The sequence below is a fragment of the Salvelinus fontinalis genome, chromosome 33 (assembly GCF_029448725.1).
Source record: "Salvelinus fontinalis isolate EN_2023a chromosome 33, ASM2944872v1, whole genome shotgun sequence".
Taxonomy (NCBI): domain Eukaryota; kingdom Metazoa; phylum Chordata; class Actinopteri; order Salmoniformes; family Salmonidae; genus Salvelinus; species Salvelinus fontinalis.
In genome coordinates, this window is record NC_074697.1 from 37,673,536 (window position 1) to 37,687,273 (window position 13,738).

The following is a 13,738-nucleotide window of genomic DNA, read 5'->3' on the forward strand; positions in this document are numbered from 1 at the left end:
TGTTTCGGTTGGTTCTAGGTTAGTTAGGTTGGCTTGTGCATGCTACTTGAATTCTACTTGTGCTGCTGCTACATGTCTGTCCACTTTTTTATTTGGTGGTGAGCTAACATAAATATATGTGGTGTTTTCTCTGTAAAACATTTAAAAAATCGGACATGTTGGCTGGATTGACAAGATGTTTATCTTTCAAATGCTGTACTGGACTTGTTAATGTGTGAAAGTTAAATATTAAAAAAAAAAATAGATTTTGAATTTCGCGCCCTGCAATAGAGCTGGATGTTGTCATAAGTGTACCGACATCGGGGCAGCCCGCCTAGTCTTCATCAAGTGTTAGAGAGGATTATGGATATGTTTAAAAAAAATCCTAAGTAGGATTTGTAGTGGCAAGTAGCTACAGGCTGGTTACCTTTGAGGATGTTCTGAGCAGTCTGGACACAGCGCAGAGAGGGCGAACAGTACACAAAGTCTATCACTGTGTTGCTCTCCAACAACGCCTCGCCTGCAACACAGACAGACAGATAGACAGGGGAATAGATTATTATCACGCTGCAATGAAACATGAGATATGGAATTGGGCAGATAACATAGCCTACTACTATGTGTTGACAACCACATACCCACTATTCGTGCTTGTGTGGAACCAAACACAGTGATGGGGGTGTCCATGTTGTAATCTCTGTGTCCTCCACTCCACATGGGCAGGCTGACTGGCATGTTCAGGTTAGTGCGCACATATCTACCTGTAGAACAGAACACCACAACACAGCACACTACTGTTATGGTTTCAAAACCTACAAACAATACTGCTCTTTTATCTATCCAATCAAAAACATCAGATTCATCCAAACAGATTCATCCAAACTCAAAATGTACGACTCCTTTGAAAGCACACTTGCTCTTAGGATTGCACCTCCAGTACCATTGGTCTGACTCTGCTCACCTTTGGAATCAGAGCACAGTGAAAGCCAGTGTTTCCCAAACACCACATCCATCCGCTCACCGTGCCGGCAGACAAACAGGGTCCGCTTGGGGACCCGAGAGTGATTGCTGCTGACCCGAAGCACCTAAGAAACAATACAGTGAATTGGGGATTCAAATCCATAACATTTCCCAACATTTTTGAGAATTGATCAGTACACCAGAAAAACAGCTTTGCTATTGAAGCAAGGGTATTATAGTTTTGTCTTTTATATTTGTTTTTTATTTTAAAAAAAATTGTGAGAAAAAAAACGTACAAACTAAAACTAAAACATAATTCATGATTGTTTTTATTATATTTGAGTTCGTTTTTGGAGTCAAAGATAATATTTTACGTGTAGTTTTATTTTTTCAAACCTGTTTGTTAATTCTTTTATTTCAGTTTACTAAATCATTTTTTCATGATTCGTTTTGTTTTCGTTTACAATAATAGCCTTGAATTGAAGTCATTCTTCAAGAATAAGAATCGTCCTTTTTCATGATTAAATGCTAGGCACTAGTTATCCTGGTCAGGAAAAGCTCCTGGCCCTAAACATCACAAATGCATGGTTCAGTTAAAGAGACTTCTGTCCAGTACCTGCATGGGATGACAGATGAGGCTCAAGGTAGGTGTGTCCCCAGGGCTTGTGTTGTCGAGGAGACGGCTGTCCAGCAGCCCATCGAATAGGCTCCTTTCCCTGCTCACTTTGTCCGAGGGGGCGGAGCAACTGAAGAAGGAGTGTGATCTGCACAGAGTAGAGGACACAGAGGACAAGAGTAGAGGACAGGGTAGAGGACACACATACTCACTACTACTCATTCATCACTACTGACTACTGAGCAGAACTCTCCACGCTCTTCTATAGTTCCTTTGGGATTGAATGAATTGAAATGGAATTGACCCCAGCCCCCATGTTGTGGACCGAGAGCTGTAAGTAAGAAGCTGGTGAAAATAATACATTCTCAAACTGGCACAGCACATTCTGAGGGCTCACCCGTGGAAGACCCAGGTGTCACACTCGTCTGCCCGGCTGACGTAGTTCTCAGGCAATAGGCGGGACAGCCCCGTGGCCAGGGAGGACCCGTAGACCCAGCCCTCGCTAGTGTTGTTCTGCTCCAAGGGAGACATGAAGACAAAGTCACCCGGGACCAGCTCCAGCTCGTCCTCATTCTGAGGGGCGTAGGGATACATCACACGCAACGTCTGCAACAGAGGGAGGGAAGGACACAGCTTGAGAACACCCATGCCTTATCTAGCACCAAAATATAGTACTATGCAAGGCTATAGGTGTAAATGGGCAAGCTCGTAAAAGGTCACTGATATTTACAGCCGTTTCTAAATTAATTATACTGTATATTCCCATTGATTCTTGAAGAATATCACTTATTATAAATGCCTCATGAGCTTGTATTGTAAAAGGTACAAGGACAATGTCATGGTATTGATTAGTAGAAAGTACAAGAGTAGTATTGGATGTGAAATGAAGGTGGACAGGGTTTGCGTCAGAAAACAAAGTGGTTATTATTACCTCATGATTGGCAAAACGTATGTCCCGGGAGAAAAGGACAGCCAGCCAATCACAGCCTAGCTTCACCTCGATTCCCTTAGCCAGCTTTTCCAGGGAGGTCAGGTGACTGGTGGGGAAGTGGTAGGCTAAAGTCACATGGAGCTGCTTCTTATGGGGCTCTAAATGGACATCTGAGACAGAGAGAAGAGGAACGAGTGAATAAAGGTAAAGAATATGAAGAAAGTCACCTCCTGTGCTCGCACACACATTTTCTTAATGGGTGTTATGATAAAGACCATACACTCTTAGAAAAAAAGGTGCTATCTAGAACCCAAAAGGGTACTGGAAGCTGTCCCTATAGGAGAAGCCTTTGAAGAACCCTTTTTGGTTCCAGGTAGCACCCCATTTGGGTTCAATGTAGAACCCTTTCCACAGAGGGTCCTAACATGGAACCCAAAAGAGTTCTACCAGGAACCAAAAAGGGTTCTCCTCTTTTGGAACCCTTTTTTCTAAGATTGTAGGCAGCTCGTGAGTTTCAAGTTTGTGGAAGCTTACAATTTATCCTACCATTTCTACCTATCTGCGTGCCATGGAACTATAGGCCAATGCAGCAGTGAGCTGATACCTTCCACTTTCAACTAAGTAAAATACATAGGCCTAAAGCCAACAAATAAAAACAGTAGAAAATATCCAGATGAAAATCTCTACTCCACCTATCTGCCTCACTTTATCTGTCTTGAGCTATCCTTAGTGAAGTGCAACATTGTATCAACTCAGCAGGTTACGTGCTCAGGCGGCGCTTGCCCTCAACGTTATCAGACCAGAGAAACCACACACATGCTCATTGCTCACATGGATTACTCCAAACAAAAGTCAATGAACAAATTGACAAAACTCCTAAATGATGGTTATGAAATAAACCAAAACTTGTTTCTCACAAGTGTAGCAGGTTGTGAACTCTGCAAATAACGTTTCCACTCTGAGAATGAGAACGGTAAATTACTGTAATACATGCGTTAACAGAAATGTATGTAACCAAATGAAGGAGATTAATGCTACATTTACTAGGCCCACTGGTTACATATGTAATGTTGATTGATTGTTTATTTTTTATCAAAGGGCCAACAATTCACACAATGAAACAATGAATGTGCAACAATTGGCGGGAGACAGCTGAGAATATTCTGGAGAGCTGAGTGCATGCATTCTGGAGATTGGGTGTGTGTCCAAGTGTCACAGGCAGAGAGAGTCCCTACCAGCTTTTCTGGCAGCCTCGGAAGCAAAGTCAGCAGCAAACTGCTTGAGGACCTCTGCGATCTGCTCCTCAACGAAGAGGCCTATGAAGTTGAAGGAGGTGTAGAGCTCCAGGGGCAGAGGGCTAGGGAAACGACCCCTCCATTGGTCCACCGTGGCCTGCAGGGCCTCCAACAGGGCGTCCACCTTGTTGTCTGCACACTGGGGGTCAGGGTAGAGTCTGAGTACCACACAAACACTGAGTCTTACATCAACATTAGTGCCAGTTCTCCAAACACAGATAGTCTAGTCCTGGACTTAGAAGTCTGCTCAATTGAGAATCGCCATTAAAAGCACCTTTTTGTCTGGGACTAGGATTCATCTGTGTCTGGGAAACTGGCCCGTACTAGACAGATGATACAGTCTCTTGACCTCAACGGGACTTCCTGGATAAATACACACTTAGAGAAAAGGGTTACAAAAGGGTTCTTCACAGTCCCCATAGGAGGACCCTTTTCAGTTACAGGTAGAACCCTTTTTGGTTACAGTTAGAACTATTTGGGGTTCTGTGTAGAACCCTTTTAACAGAGGGTTCTACCTGGAACCAAAAAGCATTTTTTAAAGGGTTCTCCTATTGGGACAGCCAAAGAACACCTTTGTGAGTGTAGGTTCAATTAAAATGTTAAAATAAAGAGCCATACGTCAATGTTAAGTAACATAATCATAATACTTCATGGTGAGCTGAATTAGAGGAGCATCCATGTGTTGATGTATGAGCGTGAGGCGTGTCATTTCCCCCTAGGCTCACCATGAAGAACTGGCAGAGTGTGATGTGGGGGAAGATGTTGTGGGCCTTGTTCTTTCCGCAGGTGATGCGGGACTGCTGCCAGAAGTGATGGAGCTGATTCTGCAGGGGTCCGCTAGGGCGCAGGTACAGGACGTACTCTCTGGGCAACGGGTCATCCAGGAAGGGGTCATCAACATGGGAGAACAGCCTGATGAAGAGCAGGAGAAGAGGAGGAGGAGGAGGCTTAACAATGACTGAGGTAGAAGATGTGTGGGGGTGGGGGGGCTCTAATGTAGCTGTTTTTATCTCAATATCAAATCATTTCTGGGTAACAATTAAATACCTTACTGTGATTGTTTTCAATTAAAATTGTCAAAAATAAAGCAAGAAATAGCTTCTTAGGAAAGAGCCAAGCAAGAATTTAGCTAGGACTGTCTGGGAGTGGTCTGAGTAGGTAGGGGGAAACTGAAAAACTTCCTTTATTGGCAGAGAGGTTTGGAACTCTCTTTCTTATTGGTCTATTAACTAATTTACCACCTGGTGATGTCACCAGGCAGGCCAAAACTCCATCCTACCAAAACAAGCAGACATTTCAGGCAATCTTTTCAAACAGCTCGTACACTAAAAGTGCATTATCATAACTTCCACAATTTCACAGTATTATTTCAACCTCATAGTGTGGAAATATATATAAAACACTAGAATATCTAGTTTTTGACTGCAGTGAGCCTTGAAAGAAGTAGAGTCATTCACACCTGGCTAAATAGTAAGAGTACACACATACGCAGTACAGCAGAGGGCAGCATCACACTTGCCATAACATTATCACAGTTCAACATGGGTCATCTCTGGGAGTGTATGCATGTGTGTGTTAGAACTCACCAGTCACATGCTGCCTGTACACTCCTGCCTCCTGTTGATACTAGTGCCTTCAATCTGCAAAGACAGAGAACAGTGATGGCTACAATGCTTCCCTTTGAAGGTTTTATTTCCATTGCTTGTATGCAGTTTCCTTACTTGCATGCACTTATGGTATATTGTGACGTTGTTACTAAACTAGTATTTAAGAGATGTTGTATGGTAAAGGCATATATAGCCTACGTATGTGCATTGAATCTCACTTCTCTTTATAGCCATACTGAGAGGCACAAAGTCAGAGTTCACCATCTCTGTTCCCTATTTGTCTCAGATAAGTGACAAAGGTTACATCCCAAATGGCACCCTATTGCCTATTGGACCCCATCGAAAGTAGTGCACAATATAGGGAAAAGGACGCCATTTGGATGAGGCACAAATTCACACAGTGGTAAAAAGCAATACTGAGGTAGAGTTCACTAAATGCATTCTTCTAAATGTTGGTAGATATGGTTCAGCATGTCCAGTAACGCATCATCAACACCCCTGGAGGCGCGCGATGCCAATTGGTTTGGCCTGTTGTTTTTAGGTATTGGGAAAATCAGTGACTTCTTCCATGAGTCTGGAATTATCCCACTGTTCAGTGACAGCTAGAACAGCTTCTGGAACGGTAATGTGAGCTGGTCTGCGCATTTGCAAAAGCAAGGTCATTTTCAACGGTCATACAATGTCTCTTTGGTTTGTAGCCTGTGATGGTTTGTAGCCCTTCCCAGGCTTTCATACTGTCCTTGTCCTTGAAAAGGTTTTCTAATTTGTCTTTGTATGCTGCCTTGCACTCTTTCATTTTGCTTTTGAGTTGCCTCTGAATATTTGTCCTGTCCTTGTTACTGCCACCTGATTTAAACACTCACTTTGTCGGGTTGAGAAGCTCTTTTAAGTCCTGAGTTACGGTTTGTTACTGGGGAAGATGCTGCCTTTCTTTTTTAACGAGATCCTCACAGAAACAGATCAGAGACGGTATCCGCTGCCTCTCCCAGGTCATCGGCGCTGTCCGTCAGGGCCGCCCAGTCAGTGGACTCAAAACAGTCCCGTATCTTTAGTCATGGGGAGTATGGTTTAGCAGGAGTGGCACAGCCTTTATTAATATATATTTATTTTATTTAACTAGGTAAGTTAGTTAAGAACAAATTATTATTTACAATGACGGACTAAACAGCTCAGTCTGATATAGTGGACAGTTATGCTAAGCTAATCATACAGTTTTAATAAGACACTCCAGAGGAAAGGGTGGAGGAGATTACTCAATATTGTATGAGTGTGACTTAAACACAGAGGTGTGAAATAAACAACCCACCTCACATCATTTCCACTTAGCCATTTCAAATGTCAAAATCAATTCATCGATGAAAATAGACACACATCCTCAGTCACTCTCCAAAATGGCAGACTGCACAGTATGTGACGAAATGACTACCTCTACTACTGCGTTGTGAGACAGCTTCCTAAATCCGGCAACACCTGGAGGCCTGGTTAACAAGCAGTGGAGGGAGCATGCTGAATTATTCTTATTAGGCCCTCAGAATCTAATTAGAGACTACTCAAGGGAAGGGGGAAAAAAACGTGGAAATTGCTAATGCGATTTTCCACTCTGGGGACTATAATCTCCATGGCACCCGCAGTGGTGGAGAACAAGAGTGGACCTAGTACCGAGACCTGCCGGACACTAGTAGTGAGACCAGGTGGTGCAGAGACCCTCTCCAATGTAAATGTTTATGTACATTTCTGACTAACGGGAGGGATGCAGAGCGTCTCAGGGCTCTGATCTAGGTCTGGTTTGGACAGGGCATGACTACACTTCAAAGTGGTCTGGGACCAAATACAATATTGCTCCAGTTCAGCTCACTTCTGTACCCGCACACAGGTCGACGCAATAGTGTCAAAAGGGTATGGGAGAGCAAATACATAGGAACAACAAACTCAATGTGTGCATGTGTCTCTTCAATATTTCATCATACTCCACGCAACAGAGGTAGAGTGTCCCAGAGAAGTGTTGCCTTCCTCTCCTGCATCACACTCCCCAGCAGAAGCCCCTAGGGAACCCCCAAGTGCCAGGTCATCTGGAAGAACGACATCACAGCTGAAAAGGGAGATTGTTCAGATGTAATCTGCAAACAGAAACTTGAGTCAATAACCACAGCTCCGTGCTTCCGCTGAGGATCCCACACAGTCCCTGATCGCTCGTTCCTCCTTCTCTTCATCCTCAATATCTGCCATTGTTATATTCATCTTGCCTATCAACAGAATTATTGGGATAGTTCACTACTTGTACGTCTTTAAAGTAACTGTCCAGGGGAAATCCCTGTTATTCTGTTAACTCTTACACCAATCATTTTGTTGACTCATCCTGTACTTGTATTTGTGGCCAAAGCATAAATAAATAAACAAATAAATATATAATTTTTAAACACCTCAAACTTGAATCTCAAACAGACAGCTTCAAATGTCATCCTCCTACCCTAATTCTTAACAACCCAGATTTTGGTCCAGGGTTGCTGGATGCTGGCTTTAACTTTTGGCTTAATAAGGGCATTTGCAGACTAAATTACTTATTTACTTATTTTTTATTGTCATTTGAGCAGATGGTGGAGAAATATCAACTCCCAAAGCAGGACTTTTTCCGCTTCCTACAAGTAAGACATTATATTGTGAAGCGCACCACCTTAATTGGTAACCCTGATATGTCTGTCATTGAAAGAATGATTTTTTTCCCACAAAGGAAAATGTCTGTAAGTCTGTTTTATGATGCTTTAAGGTCCTTTTCTGCTGTCGACACACAGAGGGTGAAACAAGTGTGGGAGAAAGAATTGTCTGTTACTATTGACGAAGAGATGTGGGAGGACATTTGGAGATATGCAAAAACAATATCTATATGTAATCGTACTAGAGCAATCCAATTAAGAATAATACACAGATTGCATATATCCCCAAATCGCAGACATGCTTTTAGCCCCTCTTCCTCTTCTCCTCAGTGTCTTAAATGCAAAACTGATACAGGCACCCTAACACATTGTTTATGGTCATGTACCAAAATACAAAGATACTGGTCTGGTGTTCTGCAAGAAATTTAAAAGATCCTAGGGGTTGATCTAGAATTGGACCCAGTTTCTTTACTGTTGGGTCTCCCTAGTAGGCATGTTACTTCTGTGAGTAAGAGGAGGCTTTACAACATCCTTACCTTTGCAGCGAGGAAAAACATCCTTTTACAGTGGATTAGTGATAAGGTTCCTTCTATTAAAGATTGACATAAGATACTATTTGAATGGGTACCTCTGGAATATCTGACATGTACATTGCATTCTAAAACAGATCAGTTCTACAAAGTATGGGAACCCTATCTAAATTACCTAGAACCTGAGGTATCAGCTATTATGCTGCAAAGATTCTCTTAGAATGGTGGTGATCTATGTATTTCAGAATTACACTGTACGTTCCATGTGTGGAACCTAACTTCTTAGTTTAAACTGAGCTTTTTTGTTTAATTTCTGTTTGTAAGTTTGTTTAAAATGTATGTATTGAGAGACGCAATGATGGGGATGGGTGAGAGAAGAGGGGAGAGGAAAATGGTGTACGTATGTATGGGTGTGTGTGTGTGTGTGTGTATGTATATGTATATATACAGTGGGGAGAACAAGTATTTGATACACTGCCGATTTTGCAGGTTTTCCTACTTACAAAGCATGTAGAGGTCTGTAATCTTTATCATAGGTACACTTCAACTGTGAGAGACGGAATCTAAAACAAAAATCCAGAAAATCACATTGTATGATTTTTAAGTAATTAATTTGCATTTTATTACATAAGTATTTTAATACATAAGTATTTGATACATCAGAAAAGCAGAACTTAATATTTGGTACAGAAACCTTTGTTTGCAATTACAGAGATCATACATTTCCTGTAGTTCTTGACCAGGTTTGCACACACTGCAGCAGGGATTTTGGCCCACTCCTCCATACAGACCTTCTCCAGATCCTTCAGGTTTCGGGGCTGTCGCTGGGCAATATGGACTTTCAGCTCTCTCCAAAGATTTTCTATTGGGTTCAGGTCTGAAGACTGGCTAGGCCACTCCAGGACCTTGAGATGCTTCTTACGGAGCCACTCCTTAGTTGCCCTGGCTGTGTGTTTCGGGTCGTTGTCATGCTGAAAGACCCAGCCACAACCCATCTTCAATGCTCTTACTGAGGGAAGGAGGTTGTTGGCCAAGATCTCGCGATACATGGCCCCATCCATCCTCCCCTCAATACGGTGCAGTCGTCTTGTCCCCTTTGCAGAAAAGCATCCCCAAAGAATGATGTTTCCACCTCCATGCTTCATGGTTGGGATGGTGTTCTTGGGGTTGTACTCATCCTTCTTCTTCCTCCAAACACGGCGAGTGGAGTTTAGACCAAAAAGCTCTATTTTTGTCTCATCAGACCACATGACCTTCTCCCATTCCTCCTCTGGATCATCCAGATGGTCATTGACCAACTTCAGACGGGCCTGGACATGCGCTGGCTTGAGCAGGGGGACCTTGCGTGCGCTGCAGGATTTTAATCCATGATGGCGTAGTGTGTTACTAATGGTTTTCTTTGAGACTGTGGTCCCAGCTCTCTTCAGGTCATTGATTAGGTCCTGCCGTGTAGTTCTGGGCTGATCCCTCACCTTCCTCATGATCATTGATGCCCCACGAGGTGAGATCTTGCATGGAGCCCCAGACTGAGGGTGATTGACCGTCATCTTGAACTTCTTCCATTTTCTAATAATTGCGCCAACAGTTGTTGCCTTCTCACCAAGCTGCTTGCCTATTATCCTGTAGCCCATCCCAGCCTTGTGCAGGTCTACAATTTTATCCCTGATGTCCTTATACAGCTCTCTGGTCTTGGCCATTGTGGAGAGGTTGGAGTCTGTTTGATTGAGTGTGTGGACAGGTGTCTTTTATACAGGTAACAAGTTCAAACAGGTGCAGTTAATACAGGTAATGAGTGGAGAACAGGAGGGCTTCTTCTTAAAGAAAAACTAACAGGTCTGTGAGAGCCGGAATTCTTACTGGTTGGTAGGTGATCAAATACTTATGTCATGCAATAAAATGCAAATTAATTACTTAAAAATCATACAATGTGATTTTCTGGATTTTTGTCTCCCCACTGTATATGCGCAGGTATGTGTAAGTGAGTGCTGTTTTTTTTGTTGCTTTGTCTCTGTTGTTGTATCTCTTTTTCTGTTGTTGTATCTCTCTTCTTCAGGTCTAAGGAGCAGTTACTCCTTAATAAACCTAAAGTGCGTGTGTTTCCACACCACCTCTGCTACATCTGTGTATATGACAAGCCCTGTCCCAGAGTGGAAGCTAAATGTGGCCTATGTACCAAGTGTGCATCAGAGAGGTGTAGCGATCTCATCACTCTAACTGAATATGTTAGGTGCATAACACAATCATACATACAAAAGCCACAGTTGTATGAGTTCAGCTACATTCAGCTCAGAATAGTTCAGACCGCAGTGGAAAAAACAGCCATCTGCTTTTGACTTGTGGCTTGCTCTCTGTTCATGAGATCCCCTGTGAACCGCACAGGCCTCAGTCCAACCTCCTGAAACAGGTAGCGAGAGCCTGTCAGGCTGTCTATGGGCTGCGCTGAAATGAAACCCCCAAGAGTATCGCAGTGCTTCCCCATCCACACTTCATATGCTTCTGACAGGAAAAGCCTCAGAAGTACATCAGCTGAGGACAATGTGGTCGGTCTTTCTCAGATCTGAACGAGGTGTAAAATAAGCCGTGGTCACTGGTGTTTAAAGGTGAAGATCATACGCCTGGCAATCAACGGGAACGGCTGGAATGAAGAGAGAATCAACGTGACTGCTAGATCCCGGCCACATGTGAACACATCATAGGCGAAGTTGACAGAGACACTGAAAGCCAGCAGGGCTGTGCTGTGGTCATCCCCCACAGTAGGATGAGAACTACATCAAGTATGAACATGGTGTAAGAAACTGACTCTTAACTGATCCTAACTTCTGTTTTTTCTGCTCCCTGAATTAATTTGAATTCAATTAAACTTTATTTTCCCCTAGGGCTATTACAATAAATGAAGTTCCCAGAATAGACTTTTGATTGAGCAGTAAAGTAGTTTTACCAGGGCTGGGATCAATTTAGAAATGGATTTCAAATGAATATCATTATGACTGAATTTGAATTATATTTGAAGAGTTATTAGACTGTTGTTTGTTTGTAGCATGGAAGAGCTTCAACGTGAGGTATTCATTTACACTATTATCCCCACACACCCATGTCTTGCTCTCAGTTTCCCAACCTATCACATTTGTCCTACAACAACATGATATCAACCATCCCACAGGTTCATGTGCACTTGTAATCAACTACATTTTGCTCTGTGAGTTTGGGTTCAAGGGAACCGAGAGGCTTGGATCCAGTGGGATCCGTTTTTTTCCAGAACGGATGAAGTACAGATGCTGTACAACATTCTGTTTTGCAAGCTAATCAATTTTTTGGTCCAATCTCTCTAGGAATAATAAAATAAATATATACATTTCAAAACACACTATGTTGTCTGCAACTGATCAAAGTATGGGGGAAATCAACGTAGAAGACCGTCCGTGAGAGCCTTCTCACCATACCCCAAGGTACCACTCTCTAGGAGTCTCTTCATATCATACAGTGCCTTCGTAAAGTATTCAGACCCCTTCTCTTCTTCCCCATTTTGTTACATTACAGCCTTATTCTAAAATTGATACAATAATTCTGTTCCTCATCAATCTACACACAATACCCCCATGACAAATTTTTGCAAACTATTAAAAAAATTCTAATGTAAATACCTTATTTACATAAGTATTCAGACCCTTTGCTATGAGGCTTGAAATTGAGCTCAGGTGCATCCTGTTTCCATTGATCATCCTTGAGATGTTTCTACAACTTTATTGGAGTCCAAATGGGGTAAATCCAATTGATTGGACATGATTTGGTAAGGCACCTAGTCTATATAAGGTCCCACATTTGACAGTGCATGTCATAGCAAAAACCAAGCCATGAGGTCGAAGGAATTGCCTGTAGAGCTCCGAGACAGGATTGTGTCGAGGCACAGATCTGTGGAAGAGTCCCAAAAATTTCTGCAGCATTGAAGTTCCCCAAGAACACAGTGGCCTCCATCATTCTTAAATGGAAGAAGTTCGGAACCACCAAGACTCTTCCTAGAGCTGGCTGCCTGGCCAAACTGAGCATTTGGGGAGAATGGCCTTTGGGTTCTTGGTCACCTCCCTGACAATGGTCACTTTGACAGAGCTCCAGAGTTCCTCTGTGGAGATGGGAAACCCTTCCAGAAGGACAATCATCTCTGCAGCACTCCACCAATCAGGCCTTTATGGTAGACCGACCAGACGGAAGCCACTTCTCAGTGAAAGGCACGACAGCCCGCTTGGAGTTTGCCAAAAGGCACCTAAAGGATTATCAGACCATGAGAAACAAGGTTCTCTGTTCTGATGAAACCAAGATTGAACTCTTTGGCCTGAATGCGAAGCGTCAGGTCTGGACAAAACCTGGCACCATCCTTATGGTGAATCATGGTGGTGGCAGCATCATGCTGTGGGGATGTTTTTCAGCGGCAGGGACATAGAGACTAGCCAGGATCAAGGGAAAGATGAACAGAGCAAAGTACAGCAAGATCCTGCTCCAGAGGGCTCAGACCTCAGACTTGGGCAAAGGTTCACCTTCCAACAGGACAACAACCCTAAGCACACAGCCAAGACAACACAGGAGTGGCTTCGGGAAAAGTCTCTGAATGTCCTTGAGTGTCCCAGCCAGAGCCCAGACTTGAATCTGATCGAACATCTCTGGAGAGACCTGAAAATAGCTGTGCAGCAATGCTCCCCATCCAACTTGACAGAGCTTGAGAGGATCTGCAGAGAAGAATGGGAGAAATTCCCCAAATACAGGAGTGACAAACGTGGAGCGTCATACCAATGTAGACTCGAGGCTGTAATCGCGGCCAAAAGTGCTTCAACAAAGTACTGAGTAAATTGTCTGAAAACTTTTGTAAATTAGATATTTCATGATTTTTTTTACAAAAAAATCGCAAAACCTGTATTTGCCTTGTCATTATGGGGTATTGTGTGTAGATTGATGAGTAAAACAACAACAATTTAATACATTTTTGAATAAGGCTGTAATGTAACAAAATGTGGGAAAAGTCAAGGGGTCTGAATATGTTTCGAATGCACTGTATATAACAATCTCTCGTGACAGCCTTAACATCTAGTGGCTTGGTTGTGGGTGCCGAGAGTAGTGCAATAATAACTGTTCAAATAACGTTGAAATACATCCTCTACTACAGTGTATTGAGCGACATGG

At 42.9% G+C, this 13,738-nt stretch overlaps 1 protein-coding gene across 1 annotated transcript in view; it reads right to left on the reverse strand.

Moving 5' to 3' along the window:
* Positions 1 to 13,738, reverse strand: part of LOC129832165 (ubiquitin-associated and SH3 domain-containing protein B-like) — a 38,631-nt gene that overhangs the window by 11,855 nt on the left and 13,038 nt on the right. The window contains exons 2-10 of the mRNA XM_055896005.1: positions 5,368 to 5,421; positions 4,507 to 4,693; positions 3,722 to 3,920; positions 2,487 to 2,656; positions 1,953 to 2,161; positions 1,556 to 1,703; positions 941 to 1,064; positions 618 to 740; positions 407 to 499 (exon numbers count right to left, since the gene is read on the reverse strand). Of these exons, the coding sequence (XP_055751980.1) occupies positions 407 to 499; positions 618 to 740; positions 941 to 1,064; positions 1,556 to 1,703; positions 1,953 to 2,161; positions 2,487 to 2,656; positions 3,722 to 3,920; positions 4,507 to 4,693; positions 5,368 to 5,421 (1,307 nt within the window). The remainder of the gene's footprint in view (positions 1 to 406; positions 500 to 617; positions 741 to 940; positions 1,065 to 1,555; positions 1,704 to 1,952; positions 2,162 to 2,486; positions 2,657 to 3,721; positions 3,921 to 4,506; positions 4,694 to 5,367; positions 5,422 to 13,738) is intronic.